Source organism: Lepus europaeus, chromosome 11 (assembly GCF_033115175.1).
Source record: "Lepus europaeus isolate LE1 chromosome 11, mLepTim1.pri, whole genome shotgun sequence".
NCBI classification, from domain to species: Eukaryota; Metazoa; Chordata; class Mammalia; order Lagomorpha; family Leporidae; genus Lepus; species Lepus europaeus.
In genome coordinates, this window is record NC_084837.1 from 87202861 (window position 1) to 87228846 (window position 25986).

The window sequence follows — 25986 nt, forward strand, 5'->3', positions numbered from 1 at the left end:
AGGAGAAACAATTATTGTTTTCCTCAGAGAAAAGTAAAAAAAAGATTACCAGCTGTTACAATTACACTAATATGGAAGAGTCTAAGAAGAGCTGGGCTCTTTACATACAGGTATAGCACAGAAGTTACGGCTAAATGTTTACTAACTGGGCTTCCGTAGGACATTTTCACAACATTCAAAAGGAGTATTACATGAACAGAGGGTTTTTATAGGACAAGAAACCCTTTTCAAATAGGGGCTTCATACCGGGCTGATGCAGCAAGAGTGGGAATAGCCACGGTCGGTCAGCCTTGTCACCTCTCCAGGATTTACGTAGCTGACCACGTACAGGTGATGTTCTAAGGGGGAGTCTTTGGTGCCTTCAAAATATACCAGCCTCCTGACTTCATCAACCTGGATCTGCAAAACAGCAATAAGAAAATCAGCGACCTTGCAATGAACAAGCCCAGATTTTACTCAGCATCATTTATGCCACTCTTCATACTTTATTTTTTTAAAGATATGTTAAGGGGCTGGTGCTATGGCTAGTAAGCTAAGCCTCTGCTGCACCACCAGCATCCCATAACAGTGCTGGTTTGTGTCCCAGCTGCTCCTCTTCTGATCCAGCTCTCTGCTATGGCCTGGGAAAGCAGTGGAAGATGACCCAAGTGCTTGGGCCCCTGCACCCACATGGGAGACTTGGACGAAGTTCTTGGCTCCTAGCTTAGACTGGCCCAGCTCTGGCTAATATGGCCATTTGCGGAGTGAACTAGTGGATGGAAGACTTTTCTCTCTGTAACTACCTCTCAAATAAATAACTAAATAAATAAAATCTTAAAAAAAATATGTTAATAAAGGAGTCAGTTTTGTTTGTGACTTATTGCTAGGAATAGATCCTATCCAGAAAAAAAATGCCATCTAGAATTGCAAAGAGATTGTATAATTTGTTATTTGGTCAGAATCTGTGTTTTTCTTATTTTCCTGGGAACAGTACTGTAACGTAGTGGGTAATGCCGCCTGCAACGCCGGCATTTCATATGGGCACCAGTTCAACTCCTGGCTTCTCCACTTCCGATCCAGCTCCCTGATTATGGCCTGGGAAAAAGCAGTGAAGATGGCCCAAGTGGTTGGGCCCCTGCCAAAGACCTGGAAGAAGCTCTTGGCTCCTGGCTTTGGCCTGGCCCAGCCCTGTACATTGCAGACATCTGGGGAATGAACCAGCAGATGGAGGATCACTCTGTCTCTGTCTCTCTTGTTTATTAAATAAGTCTTAAGAAAAAAAGAATTATTTCTTTAAAATAAGCATTCTTTTTAGGTTAACCATTCAAATGTACTTGAAAGAGTCTAATTTTACTCTGTATATTTTTCAGTACAGTATTACTTAAGGCAGTACTGTTTTGGTCTTTTGTACAAGTTTTCAAAAGTGTTTTATCTACTGGTTTGGATAACAGTTGAACTCAATCAGTTTCAACACTGGTATAATTTATAAATAAGTTTGGGTAAGATCGTTTCAATCTTCACTTAGAACCCACACACAAAATGCAAGTAAACTCACAGCTAAATTCAGATAATATTCCCAAATTATGATTCTAAATAAATAACCTTGATTTTTAAAAAAAAAATATGGAAGTCTGGCTTTTTTTTCTTTTAGTTTTTATTTACTTATTTGAGAGGTAGAATTACAGACAGAGAGAGGGAGAGACAGAGAGAGGTCTTCCATCCACTGGTTCACTTCCTAAGTGGCTGTAATGGCCAGAGCTGAGCCAATCCAAAGCCAGGAGCCAGGAGATTCCTCTGGGTCTCCCACGTGGGTGCAGGGGCCCAAGCACTTGGGTCATCTTCTACTGCTTCCCCAGGCCATAGCAGAGAGCTGGATCGGAAGTGGAGCAGCCAGGACTGGAACTGGCACCCATATGGGATGCTGGCACCGCAGGAGGAAGCTTAGCTTATATGCTACAGCACCAGCCCTGCTTTTTTTTTTTAAATTTATTTACTTTGAAAGTCAGAGTTACACACACAGAGAGAAGGAGAGGCAGAGAGAGACGGGACTTCCATCCTCTGGTTCACTCCCCAGATGGCCACAATTGGAGTTGAGCCGATCTGAAGCCAGGAGCCAGGAGCTTCTTCCAGGTCTCCCACTCGAGTACAGGGGCCCAAGGGCTTGGGCCATCTTCCACTGCTTTCCCAGGCCATAGCAGAGAGCTGGATTGGAAGTGGAGCAGCAAGGACATGAATCGGTGCCCATTTGGGATGCCAGCACCGTAGGTGGCAGTTTTGCCCGTTATGCCACAGTGCAGGACCCCCCCCCCCCCTTTATTTTTTACATTTATTTATTTGAAAGGCAGAGTTACAGAGGGGGCAGGGGAGACAGAGAGAAAAGTCTTCCATCTGCAACGGTTCACTTCCCAAGTGGCCACAAAGACCAGGGCTGGGCCAGGCCAAAGCCAGGAGCCAGGAGCTTCTTTCAGGTCTCCCATGCAGGTGCAGGGACCCAGCACTTGGGCTATCTTCTGCTGCTTTTGCAGGCATATTAGCAGGGAATTGGATTGAAGTGGAGCTGCCAGAACTCAAACCAGAGCCCATATAGAATGCCAGAGCTTCACCACAGTGTTGGGCCCTAAAAAAATCTTCTACCAGACTACTCAATGCTTAGTAAAATTCAAAAATTTGAACACAGAAAAGACAACATACATTGCTAGAAGCAAGACCTTTAAAACTTTGATAATTTATTTTTATTATTTGAAAGGCAGACAGACAGTGAGCTCCCATTTGATGGTTCCTTCCCCAAATGCCCACAATAGCTAAAGCTGGGTTAGGTAGAAGCTGGGAAATGAAAACTCAATCGCGGTTTCCCACATAGGTGGCAGTCAAATACTTGGGTCATCACTTGCTGCTTTAGGGTCTGCATTAGCAGGAAACTGTAATCACGAGCCAGAGCTGGGATTAGAATCCAGGTAATGCGGTCGGCACTGTGGCCAGTAGGTTAAGCCTCCACCTGATGTGCCGACATCCCATATGGGTACTGGTTCAATTCCCAGCTGTTCCACTTTCAATCTAGCTCCTTGCTAATGCACCTGGGAAAGCAGCAGAAGAAGGCCCAAGTGTTTGGGCCCCTGTACCCACATGGCAGACCTGGAGGAAACTCCTGGCTCCTGCTGACTTATGGGCCCAGCTCTGTCCTTTGAGGCCATTTAGGGAGTGAACCAGCAAGTGGAAGATTCTCTCTCTCTCTCTCTCTCTCTCTATATATATATATATATATATATATATATATCCCTCCTCTGACTGTAACTCTGCCTCTCAAATAAATAAATAAATTCATTTTATTAAAAAAAAAGAATCCAGGTATTCTAATATAGCATACTAGCATTTTAATTGCTAGCCCAAATTCTTGCCCTCAAGCATTTTTAAATGTCTTGTTTTTTGTCTGGAAACTTAATCACCAAACACTTCTAATATGCATCAAGAGACATAAACACCTTTGCAATTAAGCAGGCCTATATGAAATATACAGAAAGGATACAAATGACAGAAAGAAGTTCATGAAGCTTTTCATGTTCTGTGTTAATCTCTGCAAAAGGTTAGGACTGGTTCTACTCTTGACATAGCAGCTGGGACTTAGGCCTTTCAAAACTAAAGAAATAACCAGTCAATTCCTCACCTCCACCTGGCATGGTTCCTTTTTTGTTTTATGTAACCACATACCAGAAGTATCAGGGTCTGGTGTTGGGGTGCAATGGGTTAAGCTGTGACTTAGAACACTGGCATCCTGGCTATTTCACTTCCAACCCAGCTCCCTGCTAATGCACCCAGGAAGGCAGTAGATGACGGCCCAAGGGTTCTAGAGCCCCTGTCACCCACAAGGGAGACCAGGATGGAGTTCCTGGTTCCTGGTGTTGGGTTTTCCTAGCCCTGGCTGTTGTGGACAGCTGGGGAATGAACCAGCAGACGGAAGATTCTCTCTATCCCCACTCCCTACTGCCTGTTGCTCTGCCTTTCAATAAGTAAATAATAAATCTTTTTTTTAAGTTGTACCAGAATCACCTGGGGGGCTTGTTAAACAGACTGCTGGGCCTACCACCAGAGGTTCTCATTGCGAGGTGTGGGAAGGACACAAGAATCTGCTTTTCTAACAAGTTCTCACATGATGCTGATATTTTTCTGCCGGTCCAGGGACCCAACTACAAGAACCATCCTCACCTGTTAAGAAGTACAAGGACTTAAAAGTCTCAAAGCTTTATCCAGCTACTGCTGTTAGAAATTTCTGAATGAGAATAAGATCAGTTGTAAAAAGCAGAGAAGGAAAAAGATATATAAAGACAGAAAAACGCAAGATAGAAAATGGAAGAGGATGACAGAAATGCAGTGGAAAAGACATGACATAAAAAAAAAGGCAACTGAACGCATGTTGTGGCAAGTAGCAGAGACATTTGGTTGCACAAGTAAGGAGCAGATCTGCATCAATACAACTTTGGAGTTCCCTCAGTATTATCCAATGACTTGTTTCCTAAAACCATCATGCACCATGAAACTCACATTAGTGTAATGTTCTGTTTTCAGAACCTAGAATTCCATAAGATGTTTTTAAACCTCCTTCCACGCTCCCCCTCCCCCAACTCCACATTAAGACTTTTTTTTTTTCCCTCAAGTGACAGTAATGTCCAAGGTCTCTAAACAGAAAAAAATGTATTTGGACGACAATCAGAAGACCACGTGAGGCTCTCAGTAGAAATTGCACTTTTCAAGTTGCCTATGATGGTCCACGGTTTTCACTAACAAAAACAGACAGGATATCTTCATCCTCTCGCCGTGGTCACCTCAGTGACTGGGTGATTTCTACAGTATACAAAGTCCTAAATCAATCTCTGTATCAGTATGAGGAAATCACAGCCAGGTCTCCACCAGGTCCCGGCAGCACACATCAACTGAGTCGCATTCAGAAAGGGTAAGTTCTTAGAGACCACAGGAAGCTGAGCACCTAACTCAAAGCTGAAATAAAGCCAAGGTACTATGAGAGGCAAAAGAAACAAAACATCCATTGACCTGTCACAGAAAGCCACCTGTTGAGAGTAAATTTCGCTCCTCTCCCCTATCAATCTAAGCTATGTAAAAATGCACATCGCTCTTAGCAGTAGTGGGTAAAGTTCAAATCTCTGGGATATGATACAGAGGAATGAAAGAGAAAAAATAACTCATTTGAAGCAAACACAATTTCCAGTGTAGAAACAGCACAGTAATTTTCAAATTATATCCTAACTCCCAACTTTTGCCAGACCCTAAAAGTGTGGACCAAGCCTTTCCTTACGAAGTGAAAATATATTTGAAAATGATGAACTTTAGTATTCAGAATACATTTTAATTCCACAGTCATAAAATGAGTGAGATTTGTAATTTGAACTTATTCTTCCTTTCTAATAACTTGAGTTATTTTAGGCCCCAACTCACTGGGACCACCACGCTTGGGGTCACATTAAGTTGCACTGCTGACTTTTTGTATTGCATACATACAGATGTTGACCAAACATTATCAGTAGAATCAAAGAACATACATTAGATCCATGCCGGCCAAGAACTTCCCATTCACCACTGGTAATTGCTATCTCCTCTTTGATAGGACACTTGAAATCACCTAAAGACAAACAGTTGTAATTCAGTACTTGATACTAAACTAAAAGCAAATGAAACAATAACAACAGTACTCTAAACTTTCTTTGCAAAAAAACAGCATTTAAAAATTAAAGTTGTATTTACGGTAATAAAATGTATTGGAACTAGACAGAGGTAGCTGGTTGCACAACACTGTGAATGTGCTCAGCGCCAGTGAAGAGATCATAAATGTTCAAGGAGCTAAAAGTATGCTTACCCTGAGCTGAACATTACACAACGTATCCATGTATAAAGATATGTGCCCCATAAAGATGTATAATTTTAATATACCAGTTTTTAAAAAGCCATCGAATTCTTTATTTTAGAATGGTTAATATTATGTGAATTTTAATTCAATAAAAGTCTACAGTTTAAAAAAAAATTCAAGTTATGAGCCCTTTTTTAATGATTTATTTGAAAGGCAGAGAGAGAGAGAAAGAGAATCTTCCATCTAATAGTTTACTCCCCAAATGGTTGTAATGGGCCAAAGCCAGGAGCCTGGAACTCCATCAGGGTCTCCCACACAGGTGGCAGGACAAGTACTTGGGCCATCTTCTTTTGCTTTCCCAGGTGCATTAGCAGGGAGCTGGATCAGAAGCAGAGCAGCCGGGACTTCAACTGCTGGACTTCAACTGCTGTTCATATGGGATGCCACCTTTGCAGGTGCCAGCTTAACCAGCTGTACCATGGTGCCAACCCCCAACATATAAATCTTTTTTTTTTAATATTTATTTATTTGAGAGGTAGAAATACAGAGACAGGAAGAGACAAAGAGAAAGGTCTTCTATCTGCTGGTTTACTCCCCAAATGTCCACAATGGCCAGAGTTGGGCCAATCCAAAGCCAGAAGCTAGGAGCTTCTTTGGGGTCTCCCACGTGGATGCAGGGATGCAAGGACTTGGGACATCTTCTACTGCCTTCCCAGGCCATACCAGAGAGCTGGATTGGAAGAGGAACAGCCAGGATGTGAACCAGTGCCCACATGGGATGCTGGCACCACAGGCGGAGGCTTAGCCCATTATACCATAGTGCAAGCCCCCAAAGTGTGAATCTTAATACTCTGGAATAATGATGGGAGGATCCATGTGGATAATGTGAAAATAGCAACACAGATTTTTTTTTTTTTCAAGATTTATTTTATTTATTTGAAAGACAGAGTGACACAGAAGGGAGACAAAGAGAAAAAGAGATCTTCCATCTGATGGTTCACTCCCTAAATGGCCACAATGGCCAGGGCTGGGCCACACTGAAGCCAGGAGCCTGGAACTTTATCCAGGTCTCCCACATCGGTGGCAAGGGCCAAAGCTGCCTTCCCAGGTGCATTAGCAGGGAGCAGAAGCAGAAGCAGATAAGCCAGGACTAACCTTGCACTCATATGGGATGCTGGAGTTGCAGGTAGCAGATGAACCCACTGCACCACGAAACTACAAATTCAAAAATACCTGTGTTCTTGGCCTTTTCATTAAACAAAGAGGTCTAATCTGAGAAAAGCTGTGGCATAGCAGGTAAAGCTGCCACCTGCAGTGCCGCCAGCATCCCATATAGGTGCCGGTTCGTGTCCCCGCTGCTCCACTTCTGATCCAGCTCTCTGCTGTGGCCTGGGAAAGCAGAAGATGGCCCAAATACTTGGGCCCCTGCACCTATATGGAGGACCTGGAAGAAGTTCGTGGCTTCAGTTGAGCCCAACTACAGCCATTGTGACCATTTGGGGAGTGAACCAGCAGATGGAAGACTTCTCTCTCTTTGCCTCTTCCTCTCTGTAACTCTCTGATTTTCAAATAAATAAATAAATCTTAAAACACAAAAACACACACACAGAAGCAGCTGATGTTACGGTGCAGTGGTTTAAGCTGCTGCTTCCAACCCTGGCATCCCATATGGTAGTACTGGTTAGAGTCCTGGCTACTTTGCTTTGGTCCAGTTCCTGCTAATGCACTTGGGAAGGCAATGGATGATGGCCGAGGTACTTGGACTCCTGCTACCCAAGTGGTAGACTCAAATGTAGTTCCTAGCTCCTGGTTATGGCCTGGCCCAGCCCTCACGATTGCAGGCATTTGGGGAGTGAACTAGCAGATAGAAGCTCTCTCTTTCTGTCACTCTGCCTTTCTTTCTTTAAGATTTATTTTATTTATTTGAAAGTCAGAGTTACACACAGAGAGAAGTAGAGGTAGACAGAGGTCTTTCATTCGATGGTTCACTCCCCCATTGGCTGCAACTGCCGGAGCTGTGCCAATCTGAAGCCAGGAGCCAGAAACTTCCTCCAGGTCTTTTCACGTGGTGCAGAGCCCCAAGGGCCATCTTCTACTGCTTTCCCAGGCCATAGCAGAGAGCTGAGTTGGAAGTGGAGCAGCTGGGACTCGAACCAGCATCCATACAGGATGCCGGCACTGCAGGCAGCGGCTTTACCTGCTACGCCACAGCATCAGCTCCACTCTGCCTTTCAAATAAACAAACTTTTAAACTCTATGGGCAGAAAATGAAAGATTACTTAATATATAGATAATAATATTTCATATTATAGTCACTTAAAAAGGAAATGAAGTGGACATAAAGAAGGAAAACTTGGAAAGACTAAGAAATAAAAAGAGGCCAGCACTGTGGCATCGCAGGCTAAGCTGTCGCCTGCAACACTATTATCCCATATATGGGCTCCAGTTCAAGTCCCAGCTGCTCCACTTTTGATCCACTTTGGGTCCATGCCCTTGAAGGAAACCTGGATGAAGCTCTGGGTTCCTGGCTTCGGCCTGGCCCAGACCAGCCGTTATAGCCATTTGGGAAGTTAAACAGTGGATGGAACAATAATACCTCATACTTGCTAGGATGGCTATTATAAAACAAAACAGAAAATAACCAATATTTTTGAGGATGTGAAATTAAAATGTTTGTACACTGCTGTGTGTGTGCGTGTGTGTGTGTGTGTGTGTGAAGGTAAAATGGCACAGTCATTCCTACTAATGCACCAATGGCATAGCAGCTCAGGGAAAATGGTATGGCATTTACTCAAAAAATTAAAAATAGGATCACTTTATGACCCAGAAATTCTACTCTGGTACATGCTCCAGGGAACTGGGAGCTGGGACAGGAACAGTTATTTGTAGACTCATGTCCACAGCAGCATTACTGACAGTAGCTAAAAAATGGAAGCAGCCTAGGTACCCCGATAGATGAATATACAAAATGTGGAATTTACATAAAGTGAACTCTTATGCAGCTTTGCGAAGGAAGGAAATTCTGATACATGCCACATCTCAGATCAGCCTTGAGGACTCGAGGCTGAAGGAAATAAGGCAGTCACAAAAGGACCACTGCTGCGTGACTCCACTCACAGAAAGGAAAAGGGTCTAGAGTGTGAGCAGCACATTCAGAAAGGCACCAAGTGGTTAACAGGGGCTTGGAGGAGCAGGGCACAGGGAGTTACTGTTCAGTGGAGAGTTTCAGATTTGGAAGATGAAACAGTTCTGGAGATGGACGGGGGTGACTGCCACGGGGGTAACAGAATAAATGTACTTGATGCCACTAACCTGTGCCCTTAAAAATGGTCAAAACAATAACTCTTACTATGCATATTTTACTGCAACTTTTTAAAAAAGGCAATGGTTGAGCCTGGTAAGTTACAAATGGCAGTTAAGTATATAACAAAAGTTATCATAAAGTACTTCCAAAACAAGCTTTAATGAAGTAGAAAACTGGAATTCAGTTTTAGAAAAACCTAAGAAAAATACTCGGTGTACTACTTCACTTTCCTAGGCTTAAGCATTTATTGTTACCCAGAAGGGAAATCATCACTTTTTAAAAAGAAATTAACTTCAGTTGACATAATATTCAATTTTACTTTAGGCAAGATAATTCTATTACTCTGAAGACTTTTAGTAATAAAGTAAGCTTAGTGTAGACATAGATAGCTTAAGAAACATTTGTATAAAAAATTAGCTAATAATTATATAACATTTTTTAAAGTAGTTTTTTAAAAAATACAAAATAATATGGGTTCAATATGTTTAAACAAATTAAAAACTGCATTCAAGGCCAAAGTAGAACACCAAAAAATAGTAATCCAGATACTCAGTGTTATCCACTATTAATGTTCACTCCTCAAGAACCTTGTTCTGTGTTTTAACACATGCATGTATTTTACCATAGAAGGTTTCATAAGGCCATCACTGATGCTTACATAAAGCATATGAAAGACACATGACATTCTCCTGTCCCTCCCACCTTCTGCTCCAATGTTTGTTTTCTTTTTTAAATAAAAATGATTTCTTACTTGGGGCAGGCAGACCACCACTGGATCGTTTATATTTGCTTTCCTTTAAAATGGACGTGATTTTATATAAATGACGGAAACCAGTTTTGCATTCAGAGGCAAAAATAAACTCAATTTCATCTTCGTGACTTTGGGGAAAAACATGAAAGATGTCATGGATCTGTAAAATGAATAGCTTGATTTACTATACACACTAACAAAAACACTACATAATTCAATTAAGCTACAGAAAAAACGGAAAACAACTGTCAGCGCCAGGGGTGTGGCACAATTACAATAATAAGTTCTAGCTGCGCCTTCAGATTTATTTTACTTTAGTCAAAGGCTTTATCCATTGAGAAATAAATGTTTCCAAATGGAGAAAAACAGAAAAATATGGCCAAAAGCTTTTTCTTACTCACCACCTCTTTAATCTTTGAACATGGCATGAGATTTCTTTAATGATATAAATCTTATTACAGAAATGATGAGAAAAAAATTTTTTTACTTTTGTTTTCCAAAGAAAAATATTCTAACAATTGAGGGAAAACAGATGTTCATCTGTTTTAGGTGAATCATTTGAAGCTTATATTCAGCTACAGAGTAAGCTGGTTGTATTTATTTTGTCTCTTATTTTTATGCTAAATTGGAAAATGCAAAATTAAATTGAAGACTGGAAAATGTTGGTATAGTTTGGCAACTTAGAAGAGGAGAAAGTCTCTTTAGAGCTGGAGTCTTGAAATCCTCTAGAGCACTGATAAGGCTGGAGATGAGGCTGTGTATTCACTATCTGATGTGTCCAGAGACAAATCTGCAGCCAGTGAGATGTCATTTCAATGGCAACCAAAATCCTCCCATTCTGCAATCATCATTCTAAAACCTGAGACATTCAAACTAAGCAAATAACATTCATGAATTTCTTTGAACTTGAAAAAATGCATTTTGATAGTCTGCTTTTATGGTCCTATATGCTTTAGCATTTTGAGCATATATTCAAACAATCACAGAGGAAAAATGCATACATTTATCCAGATGTCTGTTGTTTCTTCATAGATGATCAGTGGGGTCACAGAGTCAGGCACTGACTCGATGAGTCTCTGTCTTTCCATGGCATCATCTTCTACTGGGATAAACAACTCAGGCGGGATCAACACTATCTGTAGGCGAGTTTGGGAGCGATCTAGTAGGATGGACCAAGCACTATTTAAACAAATAAAGAGAAGCACCAGAAATAAATCAAGCTCTCAAAAAATGAGTAATATTCTTTTCCTTGGCACCCATCAATCTTATCTATAACAAAATGGAAACACCTGTTTTAGGATATTTTAAATTGTCACAAATAACTAATTAAAATATTCTACATTTATGTTAAGAAGTTAAGCTTGACAGTTTTTAAAAAGTGGTTTTCTTCAAATTTCCAAATTAAAAAAAAACCCACATGTATGTGTGAGCCTTAAAGTCATAAATTTTTAAAATACTTATCTCTGAAAGGCAGAGAGAAAGAGAGAGAGAAAAGATAGACAAATACCTCCTCATCCACTGGTTTATTCCCTAAATGCCTGCAATAACCAAGGCTAGGTTAGGCTAAAGCCAGGAACTAAGAATTCAATCCAGGGGCTGTGCTGTGGTGCAGTAGTTTAAGTCACGGCCTGTGGCATCAGCTCCTCCACTTCCGATCCAGCTCCCTGCTAATGCGTCTGGGAAAGAAGTGGAGGGTGTTCCAAGTCTTTGGAACCCTGTACCCATGTGGGAGACTAGGAAGAAGCTCCTGGCTCCTGGCTTTGGCCTGGCTCAGCCCTGGCCATTTGGAGAGTGAACCAGTGCATGGAAGATCTCTGTCTCTCCTCCTCTCTCTCTCTAATTTTGCCTTTCAAATAAATTAATTAATCTTTTAAAAAAAGTTACTGTTAATAAAAAAAAAATTTTAAGAACTCAACAACTTGAGATACCAGGGCTGTTTCCCAGGGTGAACATGAGTAGAAAGCTGGAATTGGGAACACAGCAGGGAGCTGAACCTAGGGACTCCCATCTGGGATGCAGGCAACCCAAGTGAGATCTTAACCACTACACCAATACCTGCCCCAAGTCACACAATTTAATCACAAACATCACTATGAATCGTAACTGGCTAAGAGAATTAAAATAAAATGCATTTATGCTGATAGGATTTACAAATCTCCAAGTCAAATCCACTCAGTTTAGGAAAAATTCCTTGTGCAGAAATAACTGTACTGCCAATTTACATGTGAAGACAGCTCCAACTGTAAGGCAAACCAAATCGCCTCAGCATTTCTAAAGCTCTGGATCCTAAGTTAGTTGTAAAGAAGTGACAATTTAACATACGCACTATTTTCCCTTTGGAGTCCAACCAGCTCTGGCAATATATTCAACTCCTTCAAATAGAATCTCAAAAGGTTGAATTAGCTCTTTATCTGTGACATCTATAATCTATTAAAAAAAAAAAAGACAAAAAGGCATCTTATCACAGAAGATTTAAATAATTAAGTCAGCCATCTACTTAAATCATAGATAAGAACATAACACTATTTTAGGCTTAGATATTTAAAAAGGCATAAAGAATATAGCAAAACCATATCCTGACTCACAACTTTGTTAGATCCTAAAAGTATAAGCCATGCTTTTTCCTTATTAACTAGCAACAATATATTTGAAAATGGTGACTTTCAGTAACCAGAACACACCAGGATTATACAATGAAATAGTTTATGTCATTAAGAAGAAATGAAGTACTGATACATGGCACAACATGGATAAACCTTGAAAACATTCATCTAAAAAGCTAGGCTGTTTTATGATTCCATGGATATGGAATATTCAGAACAGGTAAGTCTATTCAAAGTAGAGATTAGGGACTGTCTTGTGCTAGAGTTCATGGTAAGGCTGAGAGATGATGGCCTAAGGGGTGTAGGATTTCTCTTTGAGGTGACAAAAATATTCTAAAGTTGAACTCTGTGATAATTGCACAACACTAAGTATACTAAAAGTCACTGGATTTCAAACTTTAAGTGAGTGAATTGCATTGTATGTGAACTGTATAGAAATAAAGCTGTTAAAAAGTAACAGGGAAGACTGCTGTGCTTATGCAACTTATGGGCATCTGACAATTCAAACAGCTGCAGTACAAGAGAAAAGTTCTGGGATATTTAACCACCCACAGACATGTGGCCAAACACAGAAGGTAAATCAGTCAATAACCACTGTTCTTTTTTTTAAAACAAAAACAAAAACAACAAAAAACACCTATCTGGAGACTTAATAAAGACAAAGAAGTCAATCTATTTTAAGAGGAGCAGTAAGTATGCATACCCCCATGTTCCTACTTGGGATCCAGCAGCAAGTTTTTTAAGCAGAAAATTAGCTTAAAATCAACAACAGCAAAAAATACAAAGTATGTCAAAGAGCCCATCAGACTGATTAGCCAAATGATACACAAAGTCAGCTCCATATTTCGTACTCACCCTTCCCTCAGCATCAATCATTATTTCCGACATCTTAAAAGTGACTTTTGGATTTGCTGTGCCTTTAGAAAGAAAAACGGATAGTAATTCATATCCAAGATTACTCAAGCTAATTTTGCTAGCTCAACCCTCATATTTAAGGTAGGAAGATTACATATATAAGGGTTTTATTGCATTAGAATCACAGCCCCATCTCAAATTAATACTTTCTAATACAGAAAGAAACATTAACTGTTACATTTTCCATGAAAAGTCAATATGAAATAAAGAAGGAAAATTCTGTACTATTTTCATAACCAAAATGCTGTAAACAGAACATTGGGGACAAGTTACAAATTCACTAAGAACAAAGTCAGTTAAAAGTCTTTACTTGCTAATGAAGATATATTTTCCACTCATTCATTCAAGTTACCAGCTCTGTGGACATCTCTATCTTTGAAAGTAATTTAAAAAGGCACAGCCTTTAATTTCAAAACTGTTTCAGTGACATAAACGAATAATCCCAGCGACGTAAATGATTGACGCTGGCCACACCTTCAGATGACGACAGAAAGAATCTCATTTGGGAGGAGGAAAGGAGCGACCACAAATGGCAGGGAGTACAGTACCTGTTTTAGGGTAACGGAATGAATCTGCCCTCCTTGTTTCCAGTAGAGGGGATGTAACGTGAATAATTTCCACCTCGGATTCATCATTTTCTTCATACAGAATTCTAAGAATTTTACCACCACTAGGAGCTTTATTAAAAGAGATTTAGATATTGGAAAATTTAGAAGAATTATTCCAGACATAATCCTAACTGACCACTGCCTCCTATACTAAATTTTCACTGGGAAAAATAGTCCATGTATAAAATACATCATTTTTTGTATATAAAAATTTTACTAGTTTTTGCAGTAGCAAAATGAGTTATAGCAAAACTACTTTTACTGATTAAAGATTATTCCTTTTGGAGGGAAAAAAAATCTGAAAATAATACATATAAATATTTTTAAAACAGGGAAAAAGTCTTTTGAAGGACTTTGTCCTTGCATACCTTAAATAAAATGCATACTTTGTTGAAAAGAGGATTATTTATTTACATTTCTATTTCCTATAAAACTGTTATTTAAATACAGTCCAATTATTTTGAATGGTTTCTCTATCATGTCAAGATCTTGCCATATAACTATGGCAAAAAAATTTCGTATCTTAAAATAAAATGCAGAAATCTAAGGCAAAGCTTAAAAAGAACATTTTTTCATGATTCCTTAGAGAAAGGTTCAGATTGCTAGCTGCAAACCATTAGTGGGTCATGAAATCTATTAATTGGTCATAACCAACATTAAAAAAAATACAACCAAACATAAAATAATAATAGTATCAGAGTATATTACATACAAGGATAGATATTGCTTCATGAAATGTGTTTTATGTGTGTACAATGTATTAGGCCATGATTACAAGCAAATGTCTAACTGGATCATGGTCAAAAATTCTGAAAGCCACTGCTTTAGAGAGTTGTTTCTTAGGCAGTGAAATATATCTGAATTCATCTGGGAAAAGCAGCAATTTGTCCCTTCTCTCCCTTTCCTCCCTCACCAAGTCATACACTCATCTCAGCCTCCGTTCATGCAGACGCTCTAGTCAAGCTCCATTTTTGCAGCAACTCACTAAGGTGTGGTATTTTCTATTTTGCCACAATGCTGCCAACATTAGCTAGACCTACTTCTAGGTGAAAATTAGGAAAAAAAATTTAGGGGACTGAGGCACTAACTCATAATTGTTTTTATTAGAATTCAGTATGGTTAAGATACGATCTGTATATTCTACATAAGGACTGGTAGGATCTCATCTTCAGTGTAGGATTCCTATTCAGGATTTAGTGCTGATGCATTAACTGACAGCTGAATCTCATACTACTTTAGCTGACTTAGAATGTAGTATTTTGAGGCTCCTTACTTGCTTCAGCTTCTGGACACCACCAATAGCCAGAATATCTATCAAATTCTTCTTGAAGAACAAAGGTAGCAACCCCAGCTGATCTGGGATCCTCTTCCATGTTGGCTAGCTCTAGACAAACACAAAAGGCAAAATTATCACAGAAGGTTCTGTATCTTTTTGTAGGTACAAACCAAAATGGTTGCTTAATTAGAAAGTTAACTGGAGTGTGTTAGTGATCCTGGAAGCCAAATGGACTGAGTTTAAACCCAGGCTCCTTCTTCTACCTACTGGCAGATCTTTGGCAAATTGCCCAATGGCACTCCACTGCAGTATCCAATTTTTAAGTAGGATTAAGAGCCTACTTTGTAAGGTTGCTACGAGGCTTTGATTAGTTAATTCGCACAAAACATTTACAACAAAGCCTGGACCGTAGTAGATGCTCATTAGTGTTAGTTATTATTTTCCCATTGACCTAGGATCACAGAAAAAAGAATGCATGTCATGGGTCACAGTGACTTGTAGCTCTCCTTATCTTTAGACCTACAATGGATCTCACAGATCACATTCAACCACTTCTCCTTCCTCCCATTCAACCAGAGAGGGTTAGCCTGTATCCATTTAACACTTGGATTTCCAGTAAACAGTTTGAAGAGAATTCTAGTTTCTTATTATTTACTTTTTATTTTTTTGACAGGCAGAGTGGACAGTGAGAGAGACAGAGAGAAAGGTCTTCCTTTTGCCATTGGTTCACCCTCCAATGGCCGCTGCAGCTGGCACACCGCGCTGATCCGAAGCCAGGAGCCAGGTGCTTCTCCTGGTCTCCCATGTGGGTGCAGGGCCCAAGGACCTGAGCCATCCTCCACTGCCTTCACAGACCACAGCAGAGAGTTGGCCTGGAAGAGGGGCAACTGGGACAGAATTCTAGTTTCAAAAAATAATCAACAGCAGGCGCCGCAGCTCACTAGGCTAATCCTCTGCCTGCTGCGCCGGCACACGGGGTTCTAGTTCCAGTTGGGGCGCCGGATTCTGTCCCAGTTGCCCCTATTCCAGGCCAGCTCTCTGCTGTGGCCCGGGAAGGCAGTGGAGGATGGCCCAAGTGCTTGGGCCCTGTATCCCATGGGAGACCAGGAGAAGCACCTGGCTCCTGCCTTCGGATCAGTGTGGTGTGCCAGCCACAGCGCACCGGCCGCGGCGGCCACTGGAGGGTGACCTTTCTCTCTGTCTCTGTCTCTCACTGTCTACTCTGTCAAAAAAAAAAAAAAAAAAAAAAATCACAAAGCTCTAATTATGTAAGATTTTGTGCAATAGAAAAATGTTTAGGCCAGTGCTGTGGCCACCACTTGCAGCACTGGCATCCCACATGAGTGCTGGTCCAAGTTCTGGCTGCTCCACTTCCCATGCAGCTCCCTGCTAATGTGCCTGAAAAAGCAGAGGAAGATGGCCAAGTGTTTTATGCCTTGCCCCCAAGTGGGAGATCAGGATGAAGCTCCTGACTTCAGCTTGGTCCAGCCCTGGCTATTGTGTCGATTTGGGGGAGTGAACCAGTGGATGGAAGACTTCTCTCTCTTTCTTGCTCTCTCTGCCTCTCCTTCTCTGTAACTCTTTCAAATAAATAATTTAAAAAATATTTACAACATGCTTGAGTAAAAAAAAGTCACACTACTAGACAGTATGTACATAGTGATTCCATTTACAAAAGTGTCATACAAATATATATATATATATATTCCCCAAATGCCTGTAATAGTGAGGGCTAGGTCAGACTGAGGACAGGAGCCAGGAACTCAATTCAGGTATCCCACAGGGCTGGCAGGAACCCAACCACTTGAGCCATCACCTGCTGCCTCTCTGGCTGTGCATAGCAGGAAGTTGGAATTGGAAGCGGAGGGACTCCAACTCAGGCACTCTGATACAGGATGCACACTCCCTAAGAGGCTTCTTAATCATTTTACCAAATGCCTGCCTCTCATTTATACCAGTTTTTTTTTTTAAAGATTTATTTTATTTATTTGATAGGCAGAGTTACAGACAGAGAAAAGTAGAGACAGGGAGAGATCTTCCATCTACTGGTTCACTCCCCAAATGGCCACAATGGCTGGAGCTGGGCAGATCTGAAGCCAGGAGCCAGGAACTTCTTCTGGGTCTCCTACATGGGCGCAGGAGCCCAAGCACTTGAGCTGTTTTCCACTGCTGTTATGGGCCATCAGCAGGGAGCTGGATGGGAAGTGGAACAGCCAGGACTCAAACTGGTGTCTAAGTGAGATGTTTGCATTGTAGGTGGCAGCTTAGCCTACTACACCACAACACCTGTCCCTACAGTCCTTTTTCACTTAAAGATTTATTTTAATTCTTTAAATGAACCAATGTATCATTCTCCAAATGGTCTCAATGCCAGTAGCCTGGAACTCAGTCCAAGCACTTGGGCCATCATTCGCTGCCCTTCCAGGTACACAAGCAGGGAGTTGGATTAGAAGTGAAACCTGGACTTGGGACTTGAACCAGTTTCCACATGAGATGCTGCTGTCACAGGTGGCCTGACCACCGTGCCACATCAGCCCCATACCACACTTCTTTTATTATTCTCTTATCTGTTAACGGACATCTGGACTGTTTCTAGTAGAACACTTTGCATAAGAGTTTTTATGGATGTGTTTTCATTTCTCTTGAGTAAATACTTGGAAGTAGAAAGGTTCAGTGATATGTTTATAAGAAACTGCCAATTTCCCAGTTTCTAGCTTCGTCTTGGTCCAGCTCCAGCTGTTACAGGCAACTGGGGAGTGAACCAACAGATGGAAACTGTCTCTGTCTTTAAAATAAAATAAATAACATATTATTAAACAACTGCCAAGCAATTCCCAAAGTATTTGTATTACTTCATATTCTTACCGGCAATGTGTTAAAGTTGTTTTCCAACATTTGCTGTTCTCAATCTCCCCTACTTTAGCCAGTCTAATGGGTATGTAATAATATATTGTAGTGATTTTTGCTTATCAGCATTTTCTTTTTTTTTTTTTTAAGATTTATTTTATTTATTTGAAAGAGTTACAGAGAGAGGTAGAGACAGAGAGAGAGGTCTTCCATCCGCTGGTTCACTCCCCAGATGGCTGCAACAGCCGGAGCTGCGCTGATCTGAAGCCAGGAGCCAAGAGCCTCCCCCCGGGTCTCCCACACGGGCACAGGGGCCCAAGGACTTGGGCCATCTTTTACTGCTATCCCAGGCCATAGCAGAGAGCTGGATCAGAAGAGGAGCAGCCGGGACTAGAACCAGCACCCATATGGGATGCCTGCACTTCAGGCCAGAGCCCCAACCCACTGCACCACAGCACCGGCCCCTATCAGCATTTTCTGACATGAATGTGCAGTATGAACCAATAATCCCTGCCCCAAAACTCTGAGTCCAGAGGCACATGGAATCTAGAATTTTTGGGATTTTTCATACACTGTACATCTACCATATGTTAGGTAACATTTCCGATGGGGCAACCAAATGCTCTGTAATCAAATACACCAATATTGCTTCAGCAAACTTAGGAGCAGGCACACTGAGTAGGATTAAGATTATAAATATCCTCAGGTCAGCTCAGGTCAGGTTTTGCTACTAAGTGAGTTTCAGCACTAAGCTAATGAAAACTACGCTCAGTTTTCGGATCTTTCTGAGTTTTGGAGTTAACGATGGAGCCAGGATCAGGGCTCAGTTTTCCTGGATCTTTCAACTATCCAGTATTAATCTCCACACTAATTTATACTTTGTTCTCCTTAAAATAGGAAAATAGAGACAATTTCTTTGTAGTTATCACTTATTACAGGTCTCAGTTATTAAGAATCATTTATTAAATTAATAAACAGTAAAATTCTGTCCTTATAACAGTCATCTGAGACAGAGGCTGATATTTAATTATTCTGGAATTCCTCTATCATAGGAGGCACGTGCTGCTGACTAAACTCGTTTTCTGAAGTGGACTTTCACTTGGAAACTTCATATTGTGAGTAAACAGAGGAAGTTGATGCTGCTCATTTCCTAAGTATCTTCCTAGCTAGACAAATATTCAAATGGCATTTATGGTTTCAGGCACCATTCTAATAAACACTTCACAAATATTAACTCACTAAAGCCTCATAAATAACCCTAGGTTGGATGTACTATTAATTAATATGTTTATACATACAGAAATTAAGAGACACATTAAACAACCTGCTCAAGGCCAAAGAGTTAATAAATGTGGGACGCCGACCTACATAGTTGATATTACATTATTCTATATTCTCTATCTTTATCCTTAGTCACTACACAAATTCTGAAAACAATAAGTATACAACATAGCTACATGCATGGGAAAGAAAAGCATGCAAACACTACTATCACGTCCTGCAGGGCTCCAACGCTTCCTACTTTAAATTCAGCCAGCTGTCACAAATTCTAAGTGGAAAATGACTTTATGGAATAAAAAGAAGACTAGAAACTGCCTTAATTCAGACAAGTTACATCAGAGTTTTGCAGGTCAGCGTCAAGCACAGTAACTGGTTCACAGTCACTGCTCAATTTTACTAAAATCATGAAAAAAAGCCAGGATTTCTAATACAGATCAACCACCAACCTAATCTTTCTATTGCTGGTAGCTATTCTGATTTCCTGATTTCAAAGAGACTCATTATCAACACCAAAACCTGCACTTTTTACTTAAGATTTTCCCAACTCGGTCCCTTTTTCTCGAGGCCATGCTCTACTTTTAGGCCACATAACTTGGATAACTGTTAAGAGTCAAGCTTTATTGTCCCTGCCTCTAGCCCTGTGTTTCTTTTTCTTTGGTTTTTTTTTTTTTTTTTTTTGCTCCTTTTTTGTTTTTATTTTAATTAGTTTTTTAAGAGATTCAGTGTTATTTGTAGATACAATTCTTTTTTTTTTTTAACTTTTATTTAACAAATATAAATTTCCAAAGTACAGCTTATGGATTGCATTGGCTTCTCCCCCCCCCCAACTTCCCTCCCACCTGCAACCCTCCCATCTCCCGCTCCCTCTCCCATTCCATTCACATCAAGATTCATTTTCAATTATCTTTAAATACAGAAGATCAATTTAGCATATATTAAGTAAAGATTTCAACAGTTTGTACCCACACAGAAACACAAAGTATAAAGTACTGTTTGAGTACTAGTTATAGCATTAATTCACATTGTACAACACATTAAGGACAGAGATCCTACATGAGGAGTAAGTGCACAGTGACTCCTGTTGTTGACTTAACAAATTGACACTCCATATGGGCATCAGTTCCTGTCCCAGCTGCTCCTCTTCTGATCCAGCTCTGTGCTAATGGCCTGGGAAAGCAGCGGAAAATGGCCCAAGTGCTTGGGCCTCCGCACCCATGTTGGAGACTTGCAAGAAGCTCCTGGCTCTGGATTGGCCCAGCTCTGGCTGTTATGGCCATTTGGGGAGTGAACCAGTGGATGGAGACCTCTCTCTCTGTCTCTCCCTCTGTCTGTAACTCTGCCTCTCAAATAAATAATTAAATCTTTAAAAAATAATTTAAATGAAACTAAAACTTGGCTAGCAAAGTTTCCTGAACTGCTCTGGCAAGCAGTGATCACAGTTTTTCTAAACTGTTAGAGGAATTACTATCTCTCTTACGTACTTGGCTTTGCATTTTACTTTTTCAGTATATTTCTTAACTAGATGAAAAAAACTTGAGAGCAGAATCTGTGTCACTTTATTTTCCCACTTAAAACGTATCTGTAGGTCCAGTGCTGTGGCACGTAGAGTTAAAGCCCTGGCCTGAAGCACTGGCATCCCATATGGGCACCGTTTCCAGTCCTGGCTGCTCTGCTTCCGATCCAGCTCTCTGCTATGGCCTGGGATAGCAGAAGATGGCCCAAGGCCTTGGGCCCCTGCACCCACATGGGAGACCCAGAAGAGTCTCCTCATTCCTGGCTTTGGATTGGCGCAGCTCTGGCCGCTGCGGCCTTCTGGGGAGTGAACCAGCAGATGGAAGACCTTTCTCTTAGTCTCTACCTCTCTGTAACTCTTTCAAATAAATAAAATAAATTAAAAAAAAAAATCTGTTACAATCTCTCATAAAGAATGTTGGTAGTAAATTGTAACTACTAATGGAAAAAGGGATGATAATTAAGGAAGATAAGCAATAAATGAGCTTTGTAAACATCAGATTAACTAAGATTACAAAAAATTGAACAAATGAATTTTCAGTTACCACCCTTCATTAGGAAGCTTAATTTTAAACTTTGTTTCATATGTTCAAAGAAAAAGCAAAACACTATTTCTCATCTTTCATTTCTAAGATATCTTTAGAAAACATCTTTTCTGTTTGAGCAGTGCTTAGTATTGTTATAGCCACTTAAATGAAAATTAAATATTTGTACAATACCCATAGTTCTACAAAATTCTGTTTTTCTTATTATGAAAATAATGAAGTAGTTTTTCCAGAATGGGAAGGTAAATTTTCAGACAGTTTCTTACAGTGTAACTGATTTTTCTATTTGTTTCACAAAAAGAAGACTATTGTTTTAAATTAGAATTTCATTTAATCAATTTGTTTGTTTTTAAAGGGTTTAGTTATTTGAAAAGCAGAGGGGCCGGCGCCATGGCGTAGTAGGTTAATCCTCCGCCTGCAGTGCCAGCATCCCATATGGGTGCTGGTTCTAGTCCCGGCTGCTCCTCTTCCGATCCAGCTCTCTGCTGTGGCCTGGGATAGCAGTAGAAGATGGCCCAAGTACTTGGGCCCCTGCACCCATGTGGGAGACCCAGAAGAAGCTCCTAGTTCCTGGCTTCGGATTGGTGCAGCTCCGGCTGTTGTTTGGGGAGTGAACCAACGGCAGAAAGACTTTTCTCTGTCTCTCCCTCTCACCATCTATAACTCTACCTCTCAAATAAATAAAAAATCTTGAAAGAAAGAAAAGAGAAGAAAAGAGAAAAAAGAGAAAAGAGAAAAGAGAAGAGAAGAAGAAAGGGAGGAAGGAAGGAAGGAAGCAAGCAAGCAAAGCAGAGTGAAAGAGCAAGAGGAAAAGACAGAGAGATCTTCCAACCACTTGTTCATTCCCCAAATGCCTGCAATGGCTGGGCTGTGCCAGGATGAAGCCAGGAGCCAAGAACTCTATTTGAGTTTCCCACAAGGATGTTAGGGACCCAAGTACTTGCATAGTTCTTTGTTGCTTTCTCAGGTGCATTAGCAGAAAATTGGATTGGAAGCAGAGAAGATGGGACTGAACCAGCACCCTGAGATGGAATGCAGGCATCATAAGTAATGGCTTAACTTGTTGTATTATTACAATTTTATTTTATTTTTTTATTTATTTATAAAAGATTTTTTTTTTTTAATTTGAGAGGTAGAGTCACAGACAGTGAGAGGGAGAGAGAGAAAGAAAGGCCCTCCACCTGCTGGTTGACTCCCCAAATGGCCGCAATGGCGGGCGCTGAGTCAATCTGAAGCCAGGAACCAGGAGCCTCTTCCGGTGTCCCACACCCATGCAGGGGCCCAAGCACCTGGGCTATCCTCTACTGCTCTCCCAGGCCACAGCAGAGAGCTGGATTGGAAGAGGAGCAGCCGGGACCAGAACCAGCACCCATACGGGTTGCCAGTGCCACAGGCCAAGGACTAACTCACTGTGCCACTGTGCCAGCCCCATCATTACAATTTTCTTTTAAGGACAGTGTTGGAAAAATTCTAGCAGTCTTATTAGATGAAAGGGACACTCATGTCAAAGGCACTATTGCTATAGTCTCAAAATGAACATTAAAACAAAGTGGCATTACACAGGTAGTAACTATTAGTTTTCCTCTGTGCTTTTCTCTATTTTTAAAATTCTACAGATTTAAATTTGAAATATAAATATCACCCAGCTTGCTTCAATTTCAAAATGCAGGCAAAAGCAAATCAAATTTTAAAAGCACTTTTCAGTAGCTCTGAAGAACTACGCCTTACCGTTGTGCACGTAAGTAAGCCTTCTTTCTTCTCTGGTTACAATGTTAGATATCCAAATATCATTGCTGTGTATAAAAGCAATCCAGTCTGGGTCTGCAGGGCACAATTTGGGATCCATCCGTATGTTGGGACAACTAGTTTCCACTAAATTGGGCCGTAAAGGTTGTTGCTAGGAAAATAAACACCATTTGGAGGCAGCGTTATGCTTACATATACCCATTGGTTTGCCAGCAAGCACTGTTACAAGGGTTATAAGAGATGAAATAGACAATATAATAGCACTTTGTAAATGTTGCTGACCCAGCCTGTTTAAAAGAGTAATCATTGTTTATTAAATATTTTTACTGTTTATTCACTGGGTATTAAATACTTTAAATTTTATCAACATAAAAGTTTGTTCATAAAAATGTAATGGAAACCAGCATCATAATTCTAACAGAAGAATAGTTCCAACAGCACATAAAGAAAGACATAGAATAAAACCAAACATATATAATAATTTATGAACACAAATTAGTTTTCAAGGAAATTAAAATGAATTGCTTTTGACAACAGTAACTTCCAAACTCTCCCTCAGTACTCACACAGAAATGGGAGCTGATACTCTTTACTGTATCTTCCTAAATAGCAAATGCTTTAGCATTTCAAAATTGTATTTTAATGTCACTGGAAAATTAACTCTTAAATTTGGAAAATTAGTAACATACATTTTCTTTTTATCACTACTTCTTTTTTGGTGGACAGACTGAAGTTTCTGTTCTATCTGTTATTAATCTTTTTGATTTGGGTATAAACAACCTTTAGGATCCCAAAACAGACTTAACAAGCAATAATTCCAACTTACAGTAAATCCTTGTGGCCCTCCATCTTTTACATGATAAATTCCACTACCAGCTTGAAACAGAAATGTTCCACTTCCTTGGTGATAGTCGTAAGAAGCAATTCCAACTGTTCCAATGCGTTTTCTTTCTCTTAATAGTTCTTCTTCTCGAGAATACATTCCATAGTCCAGTGTTGCCTAATACAAAAGGAAGGTCACCTATTCCAGCCTTGTGAAAGCTGGCCTTTTGCTTTCAGCACTAAAACCCTCACATTCCAATATTAGTAAGTCTGCAGTTTCAGTGGCCCCAAAATTTTCTAGCAATTTTAAGAAGATTAATTTCAAGAAGTCTGCTGAGGGACCGGTGTTGTGACGTAACAGGTTAAGCCACCACCTGCAATGCCAGCATCCCATACGGGTGCCAGTTCAAGCCCTGAGCCCTAGCTGTTCCACTTCTGATCCTGCTCCCTGCTAATGGCCTGAAAAAGCAGTGGAGGGTGGCCTAAGTCCTTGGCCCCTCCCTGCACCCACATGGGAGCTTCATCCAAATCTCCTGCCTCTTGGCTTCTGCCTGGCTTAGCCTTGGCAGTTGCAGCCATTGGGGGAGTAAACCAGCAGATGGAAGATCTCTGTCTCTCCCTCTGTCTCTCTATAACACTACCTTTCAAGTAAATAAAATAAATCTTAAAAAATTTGCTGAAAGATTTCTTATTACAGGGTCTTTAGATGATTATCTACAATAGGGAATAAGAATAATGTCTGAGGGGTTGGCATTGTGGCATAGCCAGTTAAGGTATTGTCTGCAACACTGGCATCCCCATAAGGCTCCAGTTCATGTGTCCTGGATGTTCCACTTCTGATCCAGCTCCCTGCTAATAAAAACCACAATGAAGTATCACCTTACCCCTGTCAGAATGACTAAAATTCAAAACACAGAGAGTAACAAATGCTGGCAAGGATGTGGAGAAAAGAGAACACCTGTACACTGTTGGTGGGAATGTAAATTAGTGCAGCTGCTGTGGAAAACAGTGTGGAGATTTCTAAAACACTAGAAAATAAAGTTGTCCTATGAACCAGCAATCTCACTACTGGGTATATATACAAAAAGACTTGAACACATTGTATCAAAGAGATACCTGCACCACCATATTTGTAGCAGCGTTGTTCATAATAGCCAAAATTTACAATCAACCAAGGTATCCATCATCAGATAAATGGATAACATGGAAATATTATTCAGCTATAACAAGGTATGAAATTCGGCTGGCGCCGTGGCTCAATAGGCTAATTCTCTGCCTGTTGCGCTAGCACACTGGGTTTTAGTCCCGCTCGGGGCACCGGATTCTGTCCCGGTTGCCCCTCTTCCAGGCCAGCTCTCTGCTGTGGCCTGGGAAGGCAGTGGAGGATGGCCCAAGTGCTTGGGCCCTGCACCCCATGGGAGACCAGGAGAAGCACCTGGCTCCTGGCTTCGGATCAGTGCAGTGCGCCGGCCGCAGCACACAGGCCGCGGCGGCCATTGGAGGGTGAACCAACGGTAAAGGAAGACCTTTCTGTCTCTCTCTCTCACTGTCCACTCTGCCTGTCCAAAAAAAAAAAAAAAGGAATGAAATTCTATCATTTGCAGCAGAATGGATACAAATGGAGGACATCATATGGACTGAAATAAGCTAGACCCAGAAAGACAAATACCACATGCTCTCTCTTATATGTGGGAGTTAAAATTTAAAAAACAAACAAAAAAAGAAATGTCACGTGTACTAGTACTGCTGCAAATATGGATTTGTAAATCTTTTTAAAGATTTATTTAACTGAAAGTCACAGTTATAGAGAGAGAAGGATCTGGTTCACTCCCCAAATGGCTGCAACAGCCAGGGCTGGGCCAGGCCAAAGCCAGGAGCCAGGAGCTTCATCTGGGTCTCCCACATGGGTATAGCAGCCCAAGGACTTGGGCCATCTTCCTCTG

At 40.8% G+C, this 25986-nt stretch overlaps 1 protein-coding gene across 5 annotated transcripts in view; it reads right to left on the reverse strand.

Moving 5' to 3' along the window:
• DPP8 (dipeptidyl peptidase 8) overlaps positions 1 to 25986 on the reverse strand; it is a 70488-nt gene that overhangs the window by 21649 nt on the left and 22853 nt on the right. For all 5 annotated transcript variants that reach the window (XM_062206145.1, XM_062206149.1, XM_062206147.1 and 2 more), the window contains 10 exons: positions 24048 to 24221; positions 23204 to 23372; positions 15288 to 15398; positions 13955 to 14083; positions 13347 to 13408; positions 12215 to 12315; positions 10890 to 11067; positions 9889 to 10048; positions 5529 to 5608; positions 247 to 399 (listed from right to left, as the gene is read on the reverse strand). In XM_062206145.1, coding sequence (XP_062062129.1) covers positions 247 to 399; positions 5529 to 5608; positions 9889 to 10048; positions 10890 to 11067; positions 12215 to 12315; positions 13347 to 13408; positions 13955 to 14083; positions 15288 to 15398; positions 23204 to 23372; positions 24048 to 24221 — 1317 coding nt within the window. The remainder of the gene's footprint in view (positions 1 to 246; positions 400 to 5528; positions 5609 to 9888; positions 10049 to 10889; positions 11068 to 12214; positions 12316 to 13346; positions 13409 to 13954; positions 14084 to 15287; positions 15399 to 23203; positions 23373 to 24047; positions 24222 to 25986) is intronic.